The 25,704-nt window shown below is 46.9% G+C and overlaps 1 protein-coding gene across 1 annotated transcript in view; it reads right to left on the bottom strand.

The window, feature by feature from the left end:
- Positions 1-8,693: 8,693 nt before the first annotated feature.
- Positions 8,694-25,704, bottom strand: part of fam228a (family with sequence similarity 228 member A) — a gene marked incomplete at its 3' end in the record, with an annotated part of 36,450 nt that continues 19,439 nt past the window's right edge. The window contains exons 3-9 of the mRNA XM_084193359.1: positions 25,019-25,084; positions 19,553-19,687; positions 19,377-19,454; positions 14,817-15,011; positions 13,630-13,710; positions 10,553-10,749; positions 8,694-8,709 (exon numbers count right to left, since the gene is read on the bottom strand). Of these exons, the coding sequence (XP_084049485.1) occupies positions 8,694-8,709; positions 10,553-10,749; positions 13,630-13,710; positions 14,817-15,011; positions 19,377-19,454; positions 19,553-19,687; positions 25,019-25,084 (768 nt within the window). The remainder of the gene's footprint in view (positions 8,710-10,552; positions 10,750-13,629; positions 13,711-14,816; positions 15,012-19,376; positions 19,455-19,552; positions 19,688-25,018; positions 25,085-25,704) is intronic.

The raw sequence follows: 25,704 nt of genomic DNA, 5'->3' as shown, positions 1-25,704 counted from the left end.
AATTTTACTTTTTGCCTCTAATCTTTAAAATCACTCTCTCAACCAGTGAGTTACCCACCATTGGGTCCATCTCCAGGGTTAGAAGGTTCTCCCTTGTGAGGCATATGTGGCCATCTTTAATGATCAATGCATTGTGTGGCCTGGCTCTCATCCAATACATAGTTGATCTAGAGATGAAATACATGTTTTACGAAACTGTGGGTACAGGAGGACCAGGGTTGTGGGTACAGGAGGACCAGGGTTGTGGGTACAGGAGGACCAGGGTTGGGGGTACAGGAGGACCAGGGTTGGGGGTACAGGAGGACCAGGGTTGTGGGTACAGGAGGACCAGGGTTGGGAAACACTGCTTTAGACTCACACTACAGTTGGTAGAGTGGTTGAAGCTCTGGAGATATCTTGATATCAAGATAAAGGACATCAGCATACACTCCAATGAAAATAATATATTTGAATGCCAAATGTACTGCTTGAATGTCTTTTCATAGTGAGTGAGCTCAAGGATCAACCTGAAACTTTTGATGCGGAGGTGAACGCTGAGGAATTCTCGGAATCTGTCTTTGGAGAGGGTTGCCAGTGGTTTGATTTTACGTAAGTATAAGCAATCGATTCATACATTGGATTGCACATTAGATTCAAACATTGGGCTGTAACATGCCCAGGAAGCATTAGCATTAGCCTCCCCCGGCTCCTGTCCACACTGTGCCCTTTTCACTATGAACAGCCTCCGTCGCAGGCTAGCACGCCAAGCTAGCACGCCAAGCTAGCCTGAGTCAACAGAACCCTAACATTGGGGCTGGCGTCCCCGATGACTCATCAGAGGCCATGGATATCCCCACGGGTAATCCTGATGGATAGCGCTAGCTGGGGCGACCAGCTCGATGCCGTTGCCCCGCTGTTAGAGGACTCCAGCAACAACCTCGCGACCTCCCTGCCCTGCTTCCTGATAGGAGACAACAATGACAGCCTCCTTTCGGAATCATCTGAAGGAGATGAAGACTCCTTCATCCCCTCAGGCCAGGCCACCAAACCTCCTGCCGGGGAATCCGAAACCGGACACACAGGTTGGGCTCCACCCCCACCAGCGCTCGGTGTGGACCTGCAGGACATGTGCAAACGCCCTGCGGATAAACTGGTGATTCCTTGGCCCAATGCAATAGCAGAGACCACCACGTCCCGCTACGAGGGTAAGAGACTACCCAAAGCCAAACGGGCGGCCAGGCAATTACTACCAGTCTTCCCAGAATGCCTGGAGGAGATTACCCGTACACCTTTCTCCTCCAAGAACCCTGTCCAAGGTGGATCAGTGTTGGACTGCGTTGACATGGAAGGGATTGGGCTTGCCCACATGCCCCCCATTGAACCACTGGTGGCTTCCCATCTACACCCACCTTACCAACCAAGTACGAGCGCTTCCAGTCCTCCGCGACAGAGATGATCTACAGGTGGGTTGCCACAGTGTGGAGGGCTCTCAGCACTGCCTCCATGCTCTCGGCATACCAAGCTGAGGTACAGGAGGAGATAGCGGTCACATCGGAGCCGGGTTTATGGGACAAGATCTGAATTGCCACAGACCTCAACCTGCGTCTACTTAAAACCACCGTCCAGGTGTCAGGAAGAGCGATGGGGCTCATGATATTGCAAGAGAAGGCGCGATGGCTCAATCTATCCACGGTGTCTCATAGTGAGAAGCTGAAGATCCTGGATGATCCAGTAGACCCTAAAGGCCTTTTCCACCGTCAAAATGATGCAGAAACGGTGCGAGGAGAAAAAGAGGGAGGGTGAAGCCCTACAGCTCTGTCTTCCCAGGAAGACACAGACCAGTGCCTCCCCTCTGCCTCCCCAGTGCCTCCCCTGTGCCTCCCCCGTGCCTCCCCAGTGCCTCACCGCACCTTTTCCCAGGCTGCAACAGGTCGACCCCCGTCAACCTTTAAGATCCCCAGAGGCCCAGCCCCCCAGGTTGTTAGCCCAGGGCAGCAGAGAACCTTGGACCCTAAGGGCCCCTGGTCTAAGAAGCCTCCCTTCCCACCCATGGCACCAAGGAGCCAGCCGGTTCCTAACCCCACCCAGGGGAGGAAGAAGCAGTTGGCCTACCGGTGTCCCCTCCGCCAATCTTGAGCTTGTTCCAGGGTGCAAGTTCCCAGGCACCTCAGTGTTCTTTCCGGCATACCGGGCCCAAGATGGTGGCAACAGAGTACAACCCAAAGAGGAGAAGAGACAATGTTCAGGTGGATGCTCCTACAAGTCCCCCCTCCTGTCTCATAAACACTCCCCAATGTCAGTTCACATAAAACATTTTAACACTAGCGCATCCAGGCTTCAGGCCAAGGCCGCAGTCAGACATGTTGTTTCTCACAAAATCAAAACAAACAGGGTGCCTCCCTATAACGCCACCAAAAGGCGCTATCGCTCCTTCTATGGTGATAGGCCACATAAGCGCTCTCCCGGTGCGGGCCAGCCGAGCATGCGCAGTGCGTCTTTGGGGGAAATTCCCGTCAGCCCTCTCTCGGAGCGGAGAGAGAACTGGCGGGCATGCTCAGGGTCATACTGGGTACAGGGCACTATAGACAGGGGATACAGACTACAATTCGCTGTCACCCCGCCTCATTTCAAGGGATTCATACACACTCAGGTTCAGGGGGAATCAGCGCGTGTCCTCCAGTAAGAAATCACATCGCTAATTGGGATAAGGGCAATAAGAATTGTTCCTTCCCAGCAAAGCCACTGCGGTTTTTACTCTAGATATTTACTGGTTCTAAAAAAGGGGGGGCGGCATACACCCGATCCTAGATCTAAGCGCTTTGAACAGGCACATGAGAAAGTACACGTTCAGAAGGTTGACACACTGCTCTGCTATGTTCTGTGCGCCAAGGAGATTGGTTCGTATCCGTCGACCTGAAGGATGCTTACTTTCACATCTCAATATACCCTCATCACAGGTTTAACCCTAGATTCGGCATCATTCAAAGCTCGCTTTTCAGTGGAAGGTCTAAGAACATTCCAGAATTGCCTAGCACTGTTTCGCAAAGGGAATCTGGTCTCTTTCAAAACATACCTGAGGCTGCTAGGTTTGATGGCATCGGCTTTAGTAGTCATCTCATTAGGACGCCTGAATATGAGAGGGTTTCAACGCTAGGTCTCTCCTCTGGGTCTGAGCCCAGGCTACTACTGGTGAATGTAGGCTACTACTGGTGAATGTAGGCTACTACTGGTGAATGTAGGCTACTACTGGTGAATGTAGGCTACTACTGGTGAATGTAGGCTACTACTGGTGAATGTAGGCTACTACTGATTAATATAGGCTACTACTGATTAATGTAGGCTACTACTGGTGAATGTAGGCTGCTACTGGTGAATGTAGGCTGCTACTGATTAATGTAGGCTACTACTGATGAATGTAGGCTGCTACTGATTAATGTAGGCTACTACTGATGAATGTAGGCTGCTACTGGTGAATGTAGGCTACTACTGGTGAATGTAGGCTGCTACTGGTGAATGTAGGCTACTACTGATTAATGTAGGCTGCTACTGATTAATGTAGGCTACTACTGGTTAATGTAGGCTGCTACTGATTAATGTAGGCTACTACTGGTTAATGTAGGCTACTACTGGTTAATGTAGGCTACTACTGGTTAATGTAGGCTACTACTGGTTAATGTAGGCTACTACTGGTTAATGTAGGCTACTACTGGTTAATGTAGGCTACTACTGGTGAATGTAGGCTGCTACTGATTAATATATGTCATGGGGATACTGGAGAGACGTGCCTTGTGCATCTGTGCATCTGAGCCACCCTCCCCTTCTTGGACCGTGGCATCTCTGAGCCACCCTCCCCTTCTTGGACCATGGCACCCCCGCGGCCTCTTCAATGGATTAGTCCACTGAGATAGGTGAAAATCAGACAGCTGTCATGTGTGCCATGAACATGTTGTATCTATACTGAACATAAAGATAAAAGCAACATTTAAAGTGTTGGTCCCATGTTTCATGAGCTGAAATAAATCATCCCAGAATTTTTCCATACAAACATAAAGCTTATTTCTCTCAAATGCTGTGCATACATTTGTTTACATCCCTGTTAGTGAGCATTTCTTATTTGCCAAGATAATCCATCCACCTGACATGTGTGGCATATCTCCCAGTGCCTGGTGGAAAGCAGAATGTACCAGGTTTTCCTCTAGGATTTTGCCTGTGCTTAGTTCCATTCAGTTTCTTTTTTATCCTGAAAAACTCCCCAGTCTTTAACTATTACAAGCATACCCATAACATGATGTAGCCACCACTATGCTTCAAAATATGGAGAGTTGTACTCAGTAATGTGTCATATTGGATTTGCCCCAAACATAACACGTTGTATTCAGGACAAAAAGTGAATTGCTTTGCCACACTTTTTGCAGTATTACTTTAGTGCCTTATTCCAAACAGGATGCATGTTTTTGAATATTTTTATTCTGTACACGCTTCCTTCTTTTCACTCTGTCATTTAGGTTAGTATTGTGGTGTAACTAAAATGTTGTTGATCCATCCTCAGTTTTCTCCTATCACAGCCATTACTCTGTAACAGTTTTAAAGTCACCATTGGCCTCATGGTGAAATCCCTGAGCGATTTCCATCCTCTCCGGCAACTGAGTTAGGAAGGACGCCTGTATCTTTGTAGTGACTGGGTGTATTGATACACCATCCAAAGTGTAATTAATAACTTCACCATGCTCAAAGGGATATTCAATGTCTGCTTTTACATTTTTTTTTACCAATCTACCAATAGTTGCCCTTCTTTGCGAGGCATTGGAAAACCTCCCTGGTCTTTGTGGTTGCATCTGTGTTTGAAATTCACTGCTCGACTGAGGGACCTTACAGATAATTGTATGTGTGGGGTACAGCACAGGAGATTGGTGGCACCTTTAATTGGGGAGGATTGGTATAAAATACATCAAACACCCAGTCACTACAAAAACTACAGTTTTCAGGTGTTTTCAGCCATTCCATTCGCTCCATTCTGGACATTATTATGAACCTTCCTCCCCTCAGCAGCCTCCTGTGGGTTACAGAGATGAGGTAGTCATTCAAATATCATGTTAAAACACAAAAATCATGTTAAACACTATTATTGCACACAGAGTGAGTCCATGCAACTTATGTGAGCAAATTATTACTCCTGAACGTATTTAAGCTTGCTATACCAAAAGGGTTGAATACTTATTCACTCAATACATTTCAGCTTTTCATTTGTAATTAATTTGTAAACATTTCAAGGCCAGTGACACAATTTCAATGTAATCAATTTTAAATTCAGTCTTTAACACAAAATGTGGACAAAGTCAAGGGGTGTGAATACTTTCTGAAGGCGCTAGGCGTTGCCTGAGTGAGGGTGTGAATACTTTCTGAAGGCGCTAGGCGTTGCCTGAATGAGGGTGTTTGAGAGATACACTTTGTAAATGTAAACAAATGTGCTCCCAACATTTGAGAGAAATAAGCTTTTTGTGCGTATTGAACGTTTCTGGGATCTTTTATTTCAGCTCATGAAACATGGGACCAACACTTTACATGTTACGTTTATATTTTTGTTCAGTGTAGATAAAGAACGTTCATGGCACACACGACAGCTGTCTGATTTCCGCCTGTCTATTTGATCTATGTTTTTATTCAGTTAATACAGGTAACGAGTTCAAACAGGTGCAGTTAATACAGGTAATGAGTGGAGAACAGGAGGGCTTCTTAAAGAAAAACTAACAGGCCTGTGAGAGCCGGAATTCTTACTGTTTGGTAGGTGATCAAATACTTATGTCATGCAATAAAATGCAAATTAATTACTTAAAAATCATACAATGTTGATTTTCTGGATTTTTGTTTTAGATTCCGTCTCTCACAGTTGAAGTGTACCTCTGATAAAAATTACAGACCTCTACATGCTTTGTAAGTAGGAAAACCTGTAAAATCGGCACTGTATCAAATACTTGTTCTCCCCACTGTGTGTGTGTATGTATATATATATATATATATATATATATATATATATCGGTAAGGATAAGGCAACAGGATGTATAAAACAGTGGTAGTCAACACAGTTATGCAAAAAGGTTCAATGCAGATAGTTTGGGTAGCTATTGGTTTACTATTTAGTAGAAGCTGTTCAGGGTCCTGTTGGTTTCAGACTTTGTGTATCGGTACCGCTTTGCCGTGTAGCAGAGAGAACAGTATGACTTTGGTGGCTGGAGTCTTTGACCATTTTTAGGGCCTTCCTCTGACAAGTCTGGTACAGAGGTCCTGGATGGCAGGGAGCTCGGTCCCAGTGATGTACTGGGCCGTACGCACTACCCTCTGTAGCACCTTTCAGTCGGACGCCGAGCAGTTGCCATACCAGGCGGTGATGCAGCCAGTCAGGATGCTCTCAATGGTGCAGCTGTTGACGTTTTTGAGTATTTGAGGGCCCATGCCGAATATTTTCAACCTCCTGAGGGGGAAGATGCGTTGCCGTGCCCTCTTCACGACTGTGTTGGTGTGTGTGGACCATGATAATTCCTTAGTGATGTGGACACCAAGGAACTTCAATCTCTCGACCTGCTCCACTACAGCCCTGTCGATGTGGACGAGGGCGTGCTCGGCCCTCCGTTTCCTGTAGTACACGATCAGCTCCTTTGTCTTGCTGACGTTGAGGGAGAGGTTGTCTGACCTCCTCCCTGTAGGCGGTCTCATCGTCTTCGGTGAACAGGCCTACTTCCGTCCTGTCATCGGCAAACGTAATGATGGTGTTGGAGTTGTGTGCGGCTGCGCAGTCGTGGGTGAACAGGGAGTAGAGGAGGGGACTGAGCACGCACCCCTGAGGGGCCCCCGTGTTGAGGGTCAGCTTGATGGATGTGTTGTTACCTACCCTTACCACCTGGGGTCGGCCCGTCAGGAAGTCCAGGGTCCAGCTGCAGAGGGAGGTATTTAATCCAATGGTGCTTAGTTTAGTGATGAGCTTGGAGGGCACAATGGTGTTGAACGCTGAGCTGTAGTCCATGAACAGCATTCTCATGTAGGTGTTCCTTTTGTCAATGTGGGAAAGGGCAGTGTGGAGTGCAATAGAGATTGCATCATCTGTGGATCTGTTGGGGCGGTATGCGAATTGGAGTGGGTCTAGGGTTTCTGGGATAATGGTGTTGATGTGAGCCATTAGCAGCCTTTCCAAGGATGTCATGGCTACTGACCTGAGTGCTACGGGGCGGTAGTCATTTAGGCAGGTTACCTTCGCATTCTTGGGCACAGGGACTATGGTGGTCTGCTTGAAACGTGGGTATTACAGACTCAGACAGGGAGAGGTTGAAAATGTCAGTGAAGACACTTGCTAGTTGTGCCATGCATGCTCTGAGTACACATCCTGGTAATCCGTCTGGCCCCGCGGCCTTGTGAATGTTGACCTGTTTAAAGGTCTTACTCACATCGGCTATGGAGAGCGTGATCACAGAGCACAGTCGTCCGGAACAGCTTGGGCTCTCATAAATGGTTCAGTGTTGCTAGCATCGAAGCGAGTATAGAAGGTATTTAGCTCGTCTTGCGTCACTGGACAACTCACGGCTGGGTTTCCCTTTGTAATCCGTTATAGTTTGCAAGTCCTGCCACATCCGATGAGCGTCAGAGCAAGTGTAGTAGGATTGTTTGCTTTGCCTGTTTGACGGTTTCTTATTCCCTATATTTATTTCACCAGGTAAGTTGACTGAGAACACATTCTCATTTTACAGCAACAACCTCAGGAATAGTTACAGGGGAGAGGAGGGGGAGGGGGGATGAATGAGCGAATTGGAACCTGGGGATGATGGTGTAAGGACCATATTCGGAATCTAGCCAGGACACCGGGGTTAACACCCCTACTCTTACGGTAAGTGTCATGGGATCTTTTAGTGACCACAGAGAGTCAGGACACCCGTTTAACGTCCCATCCGAAAGACGGCACCCTACACAGGGCAATGTCCCCAATCACTGCCCTGGGGCATTGAGATAAAAAAATTGACTAGAGGAAAGAGTGCATCCTACTGGCCCTCCAACACCACTTACAGCAGCATCTGGTCTCCCATCCAGGGACCAACCAGGACTGACCCTGCTTAGCTTCAGTGGCAAGCCAGCAGTGTACTATTTTTGATCAGGGCCCATAGTGTGTAATTTGGGATGCTGTGGCCAGAGAGGCTAGGGGTGTAATTCACTGGGAACCAAACGAGGAGGGACCTACCCAAATGTGTCCAATGTTTTACGACGGTGTGCGCCTAATGAATACACCGCTGGTACCATGTGATCATGTCTAGTCCCACTGCATCCTGGGATGGTTTGGACCAATAAATAAAACTTATGTGATCTGCCCTATGCCCTCTCCTGAGTCCTGACTTTGTGGTCTCCAGGCCAGTGTTCATGCGATGTAAACATTATGACGGGATTCAATCAAAGGTGCGTTATTGTGACAACAAATAGCGCTGTCGACATTGTCCCTTTTTAAAGGCAATTACATCAATGTCTGCTCAAGCGTGAATTACCCTTGTCGACAAAGAGCCGATTGAATACCCGCCATAGTGTATCTACGGTTGCTGTTCATATTTCCCAACAGTGACACCACACTACAGAACGCTGTGCTCTCAAGCTCTGTTTATTGGTAAGAGAGGTAGAGGGTCATTATCCATTGTAGGACCAGCAAGGTGTCTGCAGACATCTCCCGTCTGGTGTGACAGTGGCTATGGTCTGGGCGGCCTTGGAGGACGAGAGGACGAGAAGAGAGCAGAGGATACAGGTAGATATTATAAACACACACACACCTTCTTAGGTAGAACCACATCTCTCCTAGAACAGGTAGAACAGGTAGAACAGTGAGGGAAAAAAAGGATTTGATCCCCTGCTGATTTTGTACGTTTGCCCACTGACAAAGAAATGATCAGTCTATAATTTTAATGGTAGGTTTATTTGAACAGTGAGAGACAGAATAACAACACAAAAATCTCACGCATGTCAAACACGCATGTCAGAAATGTTATAAATTGATTTGCATTTTAATGAGGGAAATAAGTATTTGACCCCTCTGCAAAACATGACTTAGTACTTGGTGGAAAAACCCTTTTTGGCAATCACAGAGGTCAGACGTTTCTTGTAGTTGGCCACCAGGTTTGCACACATCTCAGGAGGGATTTTGTCCCACTCCTCTTTGCAGATCTTCTCCAAGTCATTAAGGTTTCCAGGCTGACGTTTGGCAACTCGAACCTTCAGCTCCCTCCACAGATTTTCTATGGGATTAAGGTCTGGAGACTGGCTAGGCCAATCCAGGACCTTAATGTGCTTTTTCTTGAGCCACTCCTTTGTTTCCTTGGCCGTGTGTTTTGGGTCATTGTCATGCTGGAATACCTATCCACGACCCATTTTCAATGCCCTGGCTGAGGGAAGGTGGTTCTCACCCAAGATTTGATTTTACCCAAGATTTGATGGTAAATGGCCCCGTCCATCATCCCTTTGATGCGGTGAAGTTGTCCTGTCCCCTTAGCAGAAAAACACCCCCAAAGCATAATGTTTCCACCTCCATGTTTGACGGTGGGGATGGTGTTCTTGGGGTCATAGGCAGCATTCCTCCTCCTCCAAACACAGCGAGTTGAGTTGATGCCAAAGAGCTCGATTTTGGTCTCATCTGACCACAACACTTTCACCCAGTTCTCCTCTGAATCATTCAGATGTTCAGTGCCAAACTTCAGACGGCCCTGTATATGTTCTTTCTTGAGCAGGGGGACCTTGCGGGCGCTGCAGGATTTCAGTCCTTCACGGCGTAGTGTGTTACCAATTGTTTTCTTGGTGACTATGGTCCCAGCTGCCTTGAGATCATTGACAAGATCCTCCCGTGTAGTTCTGGGCTGATTCCTCACCATTCTCATGATCATTGCAACTCCACGAGGTGAGATCTTGCATGGAGCCCCAGGCCGAGGGAGATTGACAGTTTATTTTGTGTTTCTTCCATTTGCGAATAATCGCACCAACTGTTGTCACCTTCTCACCAAGCTGCTTGGCGATGGTCTTGTAGCCCATTCCAGCCTTGTGTAGGTCTACAATCTTGTCCCTGACATCCTTGGAGAGCTCTTTGGTCTTGGCCATGGTGGAGAGTTTGGAATCTGATTGATTGATTGCTTCTGTGGACAGGTGTATTTTATACAGGTAACAAACTGAGATTAGGAGCACTCCCTTTAAAACTGTGCTCCCAATCTCAGCTCGTTACCTGTATAAAAGACACCTGGGAGCCAGAAATCTTTCTGATTGAGAGGGGGTCAAATACTTATTTCCCTCATTAAAATGCAAATCAATGTATACTTTTTTTTACATGTGTTTCTCTGGATTTTGTTGTTGTTATTCTGTCTCTCACTGTTCAAATAAACCTACCATTAAAATTATAGACTGATCATTTCTTTGTCAGTGGGCAAACGTACAAAATCAGCAGGAGATCAAATACTTTTTTCCCTCACTGTAGAACAGGTAGAACCACATCTGTCCTGGAACGCTTCCATTTATCCTATCATTGGATTCTTAAAAGGCAAAGTAAATCGTAGTGTCTAGTATGTACCCGTCAGGCCTCCATAGGGCAGTCTCCACCTCCACTAGAGGTTCTCTGGGGGTGGAGCTCCGGTGAGTGGTCGGGGCCAGGAGGGGCAGGTCAACTGACCTCAGGTGAGGGTGTGAGGTCATGTGGTCAGTGGGAGGGGCCAGGTGAGGCAGGTTATGCTGGAGGAGCTGATCTACCTGTCTGTGTGTGTACGACACCTGTCGGAGAGAAGGAGGAAGAGGGGACACCTTTACATAGCTAACAGTCACACCTTTACATAGCTAACAGTCACACCTTTACATAGCTAACAGTCACACCTTTACATAGCTAACAGTCACACCTGGGACACACCTTTACATAGCTAACAGTCACACCTTTACATAGCTAACAGTCACACCTTTACATAGCTAACAGTCACACCTTTACATAGCTAACAGTCACACCTTTACATAGCTAACAGTCACACCTTTACATAGCTAACAGTCACACCTGGGACACACCTTTACATAGCTAACAGTCACACCTTTACATAGCTAACAGTCACACCTTTACATAGCTAACAGTCACACCTTTACATAGCTAACAGTCACACCTGGGACACACCTTTACATAGCTAACAGTCACACCTTTACATAGCTAACAGTCACACCTTTACATAGCTAACAGTCACACCTGGGACACACCTTTACATAGCTAACAGTCACACCTTTACATAGCTAACAGTCACACCTTTACATAGCTAACAGTCACACCTTTACATAGCTAACAGTCACACCTTTACATAGCTAACAGTCACACCTTTACATAGCTAACAGTCACACCTGGGACACACCTTTACATAGCTAACAGTCACACCTTTACATAGCTAACAGTCACACCTTTACATAGCTAACAGTCACACCTGGGTCACACCTTTACATAGCTAACAGTCACACCTGGGTCACACCTTTACATAGCTAACAGTCACACCTGGGTCACACCTTTACATAGCTAACAGTCACACCTTTACATAGCTAACAGTCAACATGTAATACAGAATCAGGCTCATGCTTTCCTTTATAGTTTCCTTCCCTTTGCTATTTGTCAATAAAGTTTCAGGTCTTCTTTTTGACAGCGTAGGACCGTCCTCTTAATACCTGTCTGACAGCGTAGGACCGCCCTCTTAATACCTGTCTGACAGCGTAGGACCGTCCTCTTAATACCTGTCTGACAGCGTAGGACCGTCCTCTTAATACCTGTCTGACAGCGTAGGACCGCCCTCTTAATACCTGTCTGACAGCGTAGGACCGCCCTCTTAACACCTGTCTGACAGCATAGGACCGCCCTCTTAATACCTGTCTGACAGCGTAGGACCGCCCTCTTAATACCTGTCTGACAGCGTAGGACCGTCCTCTTAACACCTGTCTGACAGCGTAGGACCGCCCTCTTAATACCTGTCTGACAGCGTAGGACTGCCCTCTTAATACCTGTCTGACAGCGTAGGACCGTCCTCTTAACACCTGTCTGACAGCGTAGGACCGTCCTCTTAATACCTGTCTTTTCCTTCATGTGATTGAAGGGACAGCGGGTCCCTCAACGCAGGCGTGGTGACCTGGAAGAAGTGAAACCAATCAACATATTCATGGTTCATAACATATTCAGGAAGAGGTGGAGACCCGCACACTGTAGAATAAAATGATGAAATCCCAAACAGAGGCTTAAATGCTAAATAGAAAATGCAGAAAATAAATGAAAGGTGAAAACAAAACAAACGTTTGGGCCTCAGGCCGTCATCAGCGGGAATGTCGGCACCCACACCTGGCTTCTAGGTCAAGGAGAATGAAAGCAAGAAAACACATCAGAAAATCTATGAATCAGCACCTGGTAGAATAGAATGTATGATCTAGATTATATACAAAATATACAAAAGCGGACAGAGAAACATCATCATTTATTGCTTCTACATATTACCATGGGAACGTTTCCTCCGAATAAATAAGGGTAAATAGAGTCGGGAGCTAGAGACACCAATAGATGGCGGTATCGAGCACCAATAAGAGGCAATATACCAGTTAAAGAAAAGGCTTCAATAACTTTCTTGCACTGTGATTATTTGGGCACCATGATGTTCTATTAAACATCTTTTATTTTGCATTCAAGCCTCAGTTTTAGATGTATTCCTTTTTCCGACAGTGTGCGGGTCTCCATCTCTTCCTGAATTCTTATTTTGACTCCTACACACTGGAACAGACCCTATTCAGTAGTAAGGATCTTAAAAGAGCGCAGACGTCCTCCTATCATTCATAACATATTCAACAATCCAATATATATATATATATATATATATATAACTGACTAATGTATAGAATTTATTACACAAGTTCTACAGCACAACGGTACATAACATTTACATCATTTAGCAGACGCTCTTATCCAGAGCCACTTACAGTTAGTGAGTGCATACATTTTTTCATACTGGTCCCCCGTGGGAATCGAACCCACAACCCTGGCGTTGCAAGCGTCACGCTCTACCAACTGAGCTACACGGGACTACAGTGTAAAACTAACAATGACTCAATACCTCATTGCCTTCTGGGAACGCTATGAAGTCCAAAAGTTATAGGCTGAGCTAGAAAGTTGGCTGCCAGAAGTATTACAACGTAAATATACTTTTAATCCGTCTGTCTGCAAATTTCAAGACATGGCATATGGGGGTGTAGTGAGATCCCCCGATGGGTTGGACAATACTTTCTGGTCCGTAGTCTTACCATAAAGTAATGAGGTCTGTAGCATAATGAGGTCTGTAGCATAATGAGGTCTGTAGCATAATGAGGTCTGTAGCATAATGAGGTCTGTAGCATAATGAGGTCTGTAGCATAATGAGGTCTGTAGCATAATGAGGTCTGTAGCATAGTGAGGTCTGTAGCATAGTGAGGTCTGTAGCATAGTGAGGTCTGTAGCATAATGAGGTCTGTAGCATAGTGAGGTCTGTAGCATAATGAGGTCTGTAGCATAGTGAGGTCTGTAGCATAATGAGGTCTGTAGCATAATGAGGTCTGTAGCATAATGAGGTCTGTAGCATAGTGAGGTCTGTAGCCTAGTGAGGTCTGTAGCCTTACTGTAAAGACCTGAGGTCGGTTGATGTGCAGGTGGAAGGGGTTGTACTCCTGGGGGTCATAGTTCTCCAGAAACACAAAACCCTGGAGAGGAGGACAACACCCTTAGTCATCCTACATTTTCCTAACATATAGTCTGTGTTCAACACGGCTGTCAAATGGTGTTACAGTAGGGTTATCTTGGAGTTACTGTAGGGTTATCTTGGTGTTACAGTAGTGTTATCTTGGTGTTACTGTAGGGTTATCTTGGTGTTACTGTAGGGTTATCTTGGTGTTACTGTAGGGTTATCTTGGTGTTACTGTAGGGTTATCTTGGTGTTACTGTAGGGTTATCTTGGTGTTACAGTAGGGTTATCTTGGTGTTACTGTAGGGTTATCTTGGTGTTACAGTAGTGTTATCTTGGTGTTACTGTAGGGTTATCTTGGTGTTACAGTAGTGTTATCTTGGTGTTACTGTAGGGTTATCTTGGTGTTACAGTAGGGTTATCTTGGTGTTACTGTAGGGTTATCTTGGTGTTACAGTAGTGTTATCTTGGTGTTACAGTAGGGTTATCTTGGTGTTACTGTAGGGTTATCTTGGTGTTACTGTAGGGTTATCTTGGTGTTACTGTAGTGTTATCTTGGTGTTACTGTAGGGTTATCTTGGTGTTACAGTAGGGTTATCTTGGTGTTACTGTAGGGTTATCTTGGTGTTACTGTAGGGTTATCTTGGTGTTACTGTAGGGTTATCTTGGTGTTACTGTAGGGTTATCTTGGTGTTACAGTAGTGTTATCTTGGTGTTACTGTAGGGTTATCTTGGTGTTACTGTAGTGTTATCTTGGTGTTACAGTAGTGTTATCTTGGTGTTACAGTAGGGTTATCTTGGTGTTACAGTAGGGTTATCTTGGTGTTACTGTAGGGTTATCTTGGTGTTACAGTAGTGTTATCTTGGTGTTACAGTAGGGTTATCTTGGTGTTACTGTAGGGTTATCTTGGTGTTACAGTAGTGTTATCTTGGTGTTACAGTAGTGTTATCTTGGTGTTACAGTAGTGTTATCTTGGTGTTACTGTAGGGTTATCTTGGTGTTACAGTAGGGTTATCTTGGTGTTACTGTAGGGTTATCTTGGTGTTACAGTAGGGTTATCTTGGTGTTACTGTAGGGTTACCTTGGTGGTATAGTATAGTATAGTATAGTACAGAGTATTGTACCTTGGAGTTACAGTAGTGTATGTATTGCAGGAACATGCTGCGGATCCTCTCTGCCTCCTCATAGCAGCAATGGGACACTTGCTTCTCCACACTCCTCTGAATAGGGGTCCACACACGCGCCGTCCAGCGCTTATGGAGCAGCTCTCTCTTACGACGCTCCGCCCTCTCCTGCTGGCACAGGAAACGCTCCAGGTCCTGACAGGAAGAGACAGAGACACAGAATGTTACATTGGAGCAAAACTAGCCTTGACACCACATAAGGATACAGGATGTTACGATGGAGCAAAACTAGTCTTGACACCACATAAGGATACAGAATGTAATGTACTGCAAAAATACATCATAAACATTATATAATAGATCTATAAGCCTGAACTCTTGCCCAACTGATTCGCCTAATCAAGGGCTTGATGATTAGTTGACAAGTTGATCAGGTGCGCTAGCTCTGGAATAGATCACATGCATAGAACGACAGGGATTCCCAGAGGAGATGTTGCAGAGAATTGTGGTCACCTTGACAAAGCCATTCTCTGAGAGAGTCGTGCTCACCTTGACAAAGCCATTCTCTGAGAGAGTCGTGCTCACCTTGACAAAGCCATTCTCTGAGAGAGTCGTGCTCACCTTGACAAAGCCATTCTCTGAGAGAGTCGTGCTCACCTTGACAAAGCCATTCTCTGAGAGAGTCGTGCGCCGGAGAAGATGGCTGCCGTTTTACAGCCCTCTAACCAATTGTACTATTATGTGTGTTTTTCCGCGTTATTTGTAATTTATTTTGTACATAATGTTTCTGCCATCGTCTCTTATAACCAAAAAGAGCTTCTGGATATCAGGACAGTGATTACTCACCTCGTATTGGACGAAGATTTTTTCTTCAACGAGGCGGCCGCGAAGGATATCCTACAGACACCCGACAAGGCCCAAATCCCCGTCATTCGCATGAGGAAGAGACGGAGATATCGTGGACGTAGGTCGGGGTGCCTTGTAAGGATCCGACGGCGAGCGAGTAAACTGCCTCTTCCATCAATCCTATTAGCCAATGTTCAATCATTGGAGAATAAATTGGATGACCTAAGATTACGGTTATCCTACTAACGGGACATTAAAAACTGTAATATCTTATGTTTCACCGAGTCGTGGCTGAACGACAACATGGACAACATACAGCTAGCGGGCTATACGCTACATCAGCAGGATAGAACGGCTGACTCTGGTAAGACGAGGGGTCTGTGTATATTTGTAAACAACAGCTGGTGCACAAAATCAAATACTAAGGAAGTCTCAAGGTTTTGCTCGCCTGAGGTAGAGTATCTTATGATAAGCTGTAGACCACACTATTTACCAAGAGAGTTTTCATCTATATTTTTCATAGCTGTCTATTTACCACCACAAACCAATGCTGGCATTAAGATTGCACTGAATGAGCTGTATAAGGCCATAAGTCAACAGGAAAGCGCCCATCCAGAGGCAGCGCTCCTAGTGGCCGGGGACTTTAATGCAGGGAAACCGTTCTACCTCATTTCTACCAGCATGTTAAATGTGCAACCAGAGGAAAAAAACTCTAGACCACCTTTACTCCACACACAGAGACGCATACAAAGCTCTCCCTCACCCTCCATTTGGCAAATCTGACCATAACTCTATCCTCCTGATTCCTGCTTATAAGCAAAAACTAAAGCAGGAAGCACCAGTGACTCGGTTAATAAAAAAGTGGTCAGATGACGCAGATGCTAAGCTACAGGACTGTTTTGCTAGCACAGACTGGAACATGTTCCGGGATTCTTCAGATAGCATTGAGGAGTACACCACATCAGTCACTGGCTTTATCAATAAGTGCATTGATGATGTCGTCCCCACAGTGACCGTACGTACATACCCCAACCAGAAGCCATGGATTACAGGCAACATCCATACTGAGCTAAAGGGTAGAGCTGCCACTTTCAAGGAGCGGGACACTAACCCGGACGCTTATAAGAAATCCCACTATGCCCTCCGACAAACCATCAAACAGGCAAAGAGTCAATACAGGACTAAGATTGAATCGTACTACGCCGGCTCCGACGCTCGTCGGATGTGGCAGGGCTTGAAAACTATTACAGACTACAAAGGGAAGCACAGCCGCGAGCTTCCCAGTGACACAAGCCTACCAGACGAGCTAAACCACTTCTATGCTCGCTTCGAGGCAAGCAACACTGAAGCATGCATGAGAGCACCAGCTGTTCCGGATGACTATGTGATCACGCTCTCCGTAGCCGATGTGAGTAAGACTTTTAAGCAGGTCAACATTCACAAGGCCGCAGGGCCAGACGCATTACCAGGACGTGTACTCCAAGCATGTGCTGACCAACTGGCAAGTGTCTTCACTGACATTTTCAACATGTCCCTGACTGAGTCTGTAATACCAACATGTTTCAAGCAGACCACCATTGTCCCCGTGCCCAAGGACTCTAAGATAACCTGCCTAAATGACTACCGACCAGTAGCACTGATGTCTGTAGCCATGAAGTGCTTTGAAAGGCTGGTCATGACTACATCAACACCATTATCCCAGAAACCCTAGACCCACTCCAATTTGCATACCGCCCCAACAGATCCACAGATGATGCAATCTCTATTGCACTCCACACTGCCCTTTCCCACCTGGACAAGAGGAACACCTACTTGAGAATGCTATTCATTGACTACAGCTCAGCATTCAACACCATAGTGCCCTCAAAGCTCATCACTAAGCTAAGGATCCTGGGACTAAACACCTCCCTCTGCAACTAGATCCTGGACTTCCTTACGGGCCGCCCCCAGGTGGTAAGGGTAGGTAACAACACATCTGCCACACTGATCCTCAACACGGGGGCCCCTCAGGGGTGCGTGCTCAGTCCCCTCCTGTACTCCCTGTTCACCCATGTCTGCATGGCCAGGCACGACTCCAACACCATCATTAAGTTTGCAGACGACACAACAGTGGTAGGCCTGATCACCGACAACGATGAGACAGCCTATAGGGAGGAGGTCAGAGACCTGGCCGTGTGGTGCCAGGATAACAACCTCTCCCTCAACGTCACCAAGACAAAGGAGATAATTGTGGACTACAGGAAAAAAAAAGAGGACTGAGCACGCCCCCATTCTCATCGACGGGGCTGTAGTGGAACAGGTTGAGAGCTTCAAGTTCCTTGGTGTCCACATCACCAACGAACTATCATGGTCCAAACACATCAAGACAGTCGTGAAGAGGGCACGACAAAGCCTATTCCCCCTCAGGAGACTGAAAAGATTTGGCATGGGTCCTCAGATCCTCAAAAAATTATACAGCTGCACCTTCGAGAGCATCCTGACTGGTTGCATCACCGCCTGGTATGGCAACTGCTTGGCCTCCGACCGCAAGGCACTACAGAGGGTAGTGCGTACGGCCCAGTACATCACTGGGGCCAAGATTCTTGCCATCCAGGACCTCTATACCAGGCGGTGTCAGAGGAAGGCCCTCAAAATTGTCAAAGACTCCAGCCACCCTAGTCATAGACTGTTCTCTCTGCTACCGCACGGCAAGCGGTACCGGAGTGCCAAGTCTAGGTCCAAAAGACTTCTCAACAGCTTCTACCCCCAAGCCATAAGACTCCTGAATAGCTAATCATGGCTACCCGGACTATGTGCACTGCCCCCCCACCCCATCTTTTTACGCCGCTGCTACTCTGTTAATTATTTATGCATAGTCACTTTAACTCTACCCACATGTACATATTACTTCAACTACCTCAACTAGCCGGTGCCCCCGCACATTGACTCTGCACCGGTACCCCCCTGTATATATAGCCTCCCTACTGTTATTTTATTTTTACTTCTGCTCTTTTTTTCTCAACACATTTTTGTTGTTTTATTCTTCTTTTTTATTAAAAATAAATGCACTGTTGGTTAAGGGCTGTAAGTAAGCATTTCACTGTAATGTCTGCACCTGTTGTATTCGGCGCTTGTGGCCAATAACATTTGATTTGATTTGACAAAGCCATTCTCTGAGAGGAGAGAGTTGTGCTCACCTTGACAAAGCCATTCTCTGAGAGAGTTGTGCTCACCTTGACAAAGCCATTCTCTGAGAGAGTCGTGCTCACCTTGACAAAGCCATTCTCTGAGAGAGTCGTGCTCACCTTGACGAAGCCATTCTCTGAGAGAGTCGTGCTCACCTTGACGAAGCCATTCTCTGAGAGAGTCGTGCTCACCTTGACGAAGCCATTCTCTGAGAGAGTCGTGCTCACCTTGACGAAGCCATTCTCTGAGAGAGTCGTGCTCACCTTGACGAAGCCATTCTCTGAGAGAGTCGTGCTCACCTTGACAAAGCCATTCTCTGAGAGAGTCGTGCTCACCTTGACGAAGCCATTCTCTGAGAGAGTCGTGCTCACCTTGACAAAGCCATTCTCTGAGAGAGTCGTGCTCACCTTGACGAAGCCATTCTCTGAGAGTCGTGCTCACCTTGACGAAGCCATTCTCTGAGAGAGTCGTGCTCACCTTGACGAAGCCATTCTCTGAGAGAGTCGTGCTCACCTTGACGAAGCCATTCTCTGAGAGAGTCGTGCTCACCTTGACGAAGCCATTCTCTGTGTCCAGTAAGGGCTGGGTGATGGCTCTAGCCTCTTGGTTCTCAGATTCTAACTTGACCTGAATGATTGTAGATTAAAAGACACAAACGTGAAATACATTAGTGTGTGCGCGAGCGTGTGGCGTGTGTGTGCATGGTGTAGTGCATGGTGCAGTACCTGCAGCCTCCTGAAGGAGGTGTGAGAGAGCCAGTCCACCCACGGCCCTCTGGGAGGTCCAGGAAGCCATGCCTCACTCCTCCTCTTCTCTCTTCCTGCTCCTCTTCGGCCGGTCGTCCATCCTCCGCTGGGTGTCTGGAACAACACAGTAGAACATCAACAACAGCATCAAAGGAAGGAAGGAAGGAAGTCACTTCAGGTTGTTAAGATGCAGCCAGACCTGGTTCCAGACTCTAACACAGACATTGTATGAATCCCAAATGGTACCCTAATCCCTACATAGTGCACTACTTTTGACCTGAGCCCTATGGGCCCTAGTGCACTACATAGGGATGGAACAACACACAATGTGCGGGGGTACAGGTTGGTAGAGGTCATTTGTACATGTAGGTAGGGGTACAGTGACTATGCATAGATAATAAACAGCGAGTAGCAGCAGTGTAAAAACAAAGTGGGGGGTCAATGTAAATAGTTTGGGTGGCCATTTGATTAATTGTTCAGTAGTCTTATGGCTTGGGGGTAGAAGCTGTTAAGGAGCCTTTTGGTCCCAGACTTGGTGCTCCGGTACCGCTTGCCGTGCGGTAGCAAAGAGAACAGTCTATGACTTGGGTGACTGGAGTCTTTGACAATTTTTTGGGCCTTCCTCTGACACCGCCTGGTATAGAGGTCCTGGATGGCAGGAAGCTTGACCCCAGTGATGTACTGGGCCGTACGCACTACCCTCTGTAGCGCCTTACGGTCAGATGCCGAGCAGTTGCCATACCAGGCGGTGATGCAACCGGTCAGGATGCTCTCGATTGTGCAGCTGTATAACTTTTTGAGGATCTGGGGACCCATGTCAAATCTTTTCAGTCTCCTGAGGGGGAAAAGGTGTTGTCGTGCCCTCTTCACGACTGTCTTGGTGTGTTTGGACCATGTGTGATGAGGTGGTGTTGAAGGAGTCAGGCGCAGGAGGGTAAATCACAGAATAACAGGCTTTAATCCGTAAAATACAGGTTTACGCAGAAATGCGTCAAACATACTCCAGGGCACAAAACAGGCGCACTGGAAAATACAAGGCACACGGGAAAATACTCCCGTCGATACAAAATACACGAGCTCCACCGAGCTTCACTAACTTCCACAATAAACAATCACCCACAAGGACAAGGGGGCAGAGGGAACACTTATACACGGACTAATGAGGGGATTAGAACCAGGTGTGTGTGATAACGAGACAAGACAATTGTGATGATGATTGGGGCGGCAGTGGTTAGTACTCCGGTGACGACGAACGCCGAAGCCTGCCCGAACAAGGAGGGGAGGCAGCCTCGGCCGAAGTCGTGACACCATGATAGTTTGTTGGTGATGAGGACACCAAGGAACTTGAAACTCAAGACCCGCTCCACTACAGGTTGTTGTCCTGGCACCACACTGTCAGGTCTGTGACCTCCTCCCTATAGGTTGTCTCATCGTTGTCGGTGATCAGGCCTACCACTGTTGTGTCGTCAGCAAACTTAATGATGGTGTTGGAGTCGTGCTTGGCCACGCAGTCGTGGGTCAACAGGGAGTACAGGACGGGACTAAGCACGCATTCTCACATAGGTGTTCCTTTTTTCCAGGTGGGAAAGGGCTGTGTGGAGTGCGATTGAGATTTCGTAATCTCTGGATCTGTTGGGGCGGTATGCGAATTGGAGTGGGTCTAGGGTTTCCGGGATGATGGTGTTGATGTGAGCCATGACCAGCCTTTCAAAGCACTTCATGGCTACCGACGTGAGTGCTACGGGGCAGTAGACATTTAGGCTGGTTACCTTTGCTTTCTTGGGCACAGGGACTATGGTCTGCTTGAAACATGTAGGTATTACAGACTCCGACAGGGAGAGGTTGAAAATGTCAGTGAAGACACTTGCCAGTTGGTCCGCGCATGCTCTGAGTACACGTCCTGGTAATCCGTCTGGCCCGCGGGCTTGTGAATGTTGACCTGTTTAAAAGGTCTTGCTCACATCGGCTACGGAGAGAGTGATCACCCAGTCATCCGGAACAGCCGATGCTCTTTAGCATGTCTGGTAGGCTCAAGTCACTGTGCAGCTCACGGCTGGGTTTCCCTTTGTAGTCCGTAATAGTTTGCAAGCCCTGTCACATCCGACGAGCGTCAGAGCCGGTGTAGTAGGATTCAATCTTAGTCCTGTATTGACGCTTTGCCTGTTTGATGGTTCGTCTGAGGGCATAGCGAGATTTCTTATAAGCATCCGGATTAGTGTCCCGCTCCTTGAAAGCGGCAGCACTAGCCTTTAGCTCGGTGCGGATGTTGCCTGTAATCCATGGCTTCTGGTTGGGATATGTACGTACGATCACTGTGGGGACGACGTCGTCGACGCACTTATTGATGAAGCCGGTGACTGAGGTGGTGTACTCCTCAATGCCATTGGATGAATCACGGAACATATTCCAGTCTGTTTTAGCAAAACAGTCCCGTAGCGTAGCATCCGCTTCATCTGACCACTTCCGTATTCAGCAAGTCACTGGTACTTCCTGCTTTAGTTTTTGCTTGTAAGCAGGAATCAGGAGGATATAATTATGGTCAGATTTGCCAAATGGAGGGCGAGGGAGAGCTTTGTATGCATCTCTGTGTGGGAAGTAAAGATGGTCTTGAGTTTTTTTTCCCTCTGGTTGCACATGTGACGTGCTGGTAGAAATTAGGTTAAACGAATTTAAGTTTGCCTGCATTAAAGTCCCCGGCCACTAGGAGCGCCGATTCAGGATGAGCATTTTCTTGTTTGCTTATGGCCTTATACAGCTCGTTTAGTGCAGTCTTAGTGCCAGCATCGGTTTGTGGTGGTAAACAGACGGCTACTAAACATATAGATGAAAACTCTCTTGGTAAATAGTGCAGTCTACAACTTATCATGAGGTATTCTACCTCAGGCGAGCAATACCTTGAGACTTCCTTAATATTCGAAATCGCGCACCAGCTGTTATTGACAAATAGACACACACCCCCGCCCCTTGTCTTACCAGACGTAGCTGTTCTGTCGGGACGATGCACGGAAAACCCAGCCAACTGTATATTATCCGAGTCGTCGTTCAGCCACGACTCAGTAAAACAGGATATTACTGATCACCGACAACGATGAGACAGCCTATAGGGAGGAGGTCAGAGACCTGGCCGTGTGGTGCCAGGAAAACACTCTCCCTCTCAACGTGATCAAGACAAACGAGATGATTGTGGACTACAGGAAAAAGAGGACCGAGCACGCCCCCATTCTCATCGACGGGACTGTAGTGGAGCAGGTTGAGAGCTTCAAGTTCCTTGGTATCCACATCACCAACAAACTATCATGGTCCAAACACACCAAGACAGTCGTGAAGAGATCCTCAAAAAGTTATACAGCTGCACCATCGAGAGCATCCTGACTTATTGCATCACTGCCTGGTATGGCAACTGCTCGGCCTCCGACCGCAAGGCACTACAGAAGGTAGTGTGTATGGCCCAATACGTCACTGGGGCCAAGCTTCCTGCCATCCAGGACCTCTATACCAGGCGGTGTCAGAGGAAGGCCCCAAAAATTGTCAAAGACTCCAGCCACCCAAGTCATAGACTATTTGCATTGTTCCCCACCCCCTCTTTTACGCTGCCGCTACTCTCCGTTTATTATCTATGCATAGTCACTTTAACTCTACCTACATGTACAGTCGTGGTCAAAAGTTTTGAGAATGACACAAGTATTAGTCTTCACAAAGGACACTGCTTTAGTGTTGATATATTTTTGTCAGATGTTACTATGGTATACTGAAGTATAATTACAATCTTTCCATAAGTGTCAAAGGCTTTTATTGACAATTACATTAAGTTTATGCAAAGAGTCAATATTTGCAGTGTTGACCCTTCTTTTTCAAGACCTCTGCAATCCGCCCTGGCATGCTGTTAATTAACTTCTGGGCCACATCCTGACTGATGTCAGCCCATTCTTGCATAATCAATGCTTGGAGTTTGTCAGAATTTGTGGTGTTTTGTTTGTCCACCCGCCTCTTGAGGATCGACCACAAGTTCTCAATGGGATTAAGGTCTGGGGAGTTTCCTGGCCATGGACCCAACATTTTGATGTTTTGTTCCCCAAGCCACTTAGTTATCACTTTTGCCTTATGGCAAGGTGCTCCATCATGCTGGAAAATGCATTGGTCGTCACCAAACTGTTCTTGGATGGTTGGGAGAAGTTTCTCTCTGAGGATGTATTGGTACCATTCTTTATTCATGGCTGTGTTCTTAGGCAAACATGTGAGTGAGCCCACTCCCTTGGCTGAGAAGCAACCCCACACATGAATGGCCTCAGGATGCTTTACTGTTGGCATGACACAGGACAGATGGTAGCGCTCACATTGTCTTCTCCGGACAAGGTGTTTTCCGGATTCCCCAAACAATCGGAAAGGGATTCATCAGAGAAGATGACTTTACCCCAGTCCTCAGCAGTCCAATCCCTGTACCTTTTGCAGAATATCAGTCTGTCCCTGATGTTTTTCCTGGAGAGAAGTGGCTTCCTCGCTGCCCTTCTTGACACCAGGCCATCCTCCAAAAGTCTTCGCCTCACTGTGCGTGCAGATGCACTCACACCTGCCTGCTGCCATTCCTGAGCAAGCTCTGCACTGGCGGTGCCCCGATCCCGCAGCTGAATCAACTTTAGGAGACAGTCCTGGCACTTGCTGGACTGTCTTGGGAGCCCTGATGCCTTCTTCACAACAATTGAACCTCTCTCCTTGAAGTTCATGATGATCCAATAAATGGTTGATTTAGGTGCAAACTTACTAGCAGCAATATCCTTGCCTGTGAAGCCCTTTTTGTGCAAAGCAATGATGACGGCACGTGTTTCCTTGCAGGTAACCATGGTTAATAGAGGAAGAACAATGATTTCAAGCACCACCCTCCTTTAAAAGCGTCCAGTCTGTTATTCTAACTCAATCAGCATGACAGAGTGATCTCCAGCCTTGTCCTCGTCAACACTCTCACCTGTGTTAACGAGAGAATCACTGACATGATGGCAGCTGGTCCTTTTGTGGCAGGGCTGAAATGCAGTGGAAATGTTTTTGGGGGGGATTAAGTCCATTTTCATGGCAAAGAGGGACTTTGCAATTAATTGCAATTCATCTGATCACTCTTCATGACATTCTGGAGTATATGCAAATTGCCAGCAGACTGTGAAAATTTATATTTGTGTCATTCTCAAAACTATTGACCACAACTGTACATATTAGCTCAATTAGGAGCCCGTAAAAAACGGCAGCCATCCCCTCCTGCACCATTATCCCCAGCCCAGCCCAGAGAGACAGATAGTGTCACCTCTACATCCCCAGCCCAGAGAGACAGATAGGGGCTGACTGACTGGGCTGGAGGTGATGACCATCTAAAGGCCTGGTGTTTCTACTGTCTGGGACACCTTACAGAGGAAGAAGAAAGATGAGGTCTCCATGCAGGACGCCAGTGTTCACACACACCTTGGTTGGCAGCGGTACAGCTTCGCCAGCCACTCTGGTTGGCAGCGGTACAGCTTCGCCAGCCACCTAGTTACAGGGACAGATGATAAATTATTATTTGGCCACGTTTCACTCTCACTGCACCAGGGAGAGTGTGTGTACGTATGTATATGTGTGTTTGTGTGCGTGTGGCGTGCGTGTGGCGTGCGTGTGGCGTGCCTGCGGTTGTGTGAGAGATACACACTACACAGCGAGTTCCTGTGAGGCCAAGTATCCTTCCTTTAAACCTGTTCCTGTGGTGACTAGTTTAAACCTGTTCCTGTGGTGTCTAGTATAAACCTGTTCCTGTGGTGTCTAGTATAAACCTGTTCCTGTGGTGTCTAGTATAAACCTGTTCCTGTGGTGTCTAGTATAATCCTGTTCCTGTGGTGTCTAGTATAAACCCCCTCCATGCCCATCATGAAACGAGAGATGAGAACATCGGAGAATACAGGTGAACAACGTATTTAGAAGTTATCTCTCACCTGTAAAAGCTGCTTGATTTCCGTTTCATATGTTCAAAACCCAAGCCCTCCCTCAGGTCTAATATAATGAAGGCTGGATCAACAACAAGCCCTCCCTCAGGTCTACTATAATGAAGGCTGGTTCAACAACAACCCAAGCCCTCCCTCAGGTCTACTATAATGAAGGCTGGTTCAACAACAACC

The sequence above is a fragment of the Coregonus lavaretus genome (assembly GCF_964263955.1).
Source record: "Coregonus lavaretus genome assembly, contig: HAP1_SCAFFOLD_1042, whole genome shotgun sequence".
NCBI classification, from domain to species: Eukaryota; Metazoa; Chordata; class Actinopteri; order Salmoniformes; family Salmonidae; genus Coregonus; species Coregonus lavaretus.
This window is presented reverse-complemented; position numbering and strand designations above follow the sequence as displayed.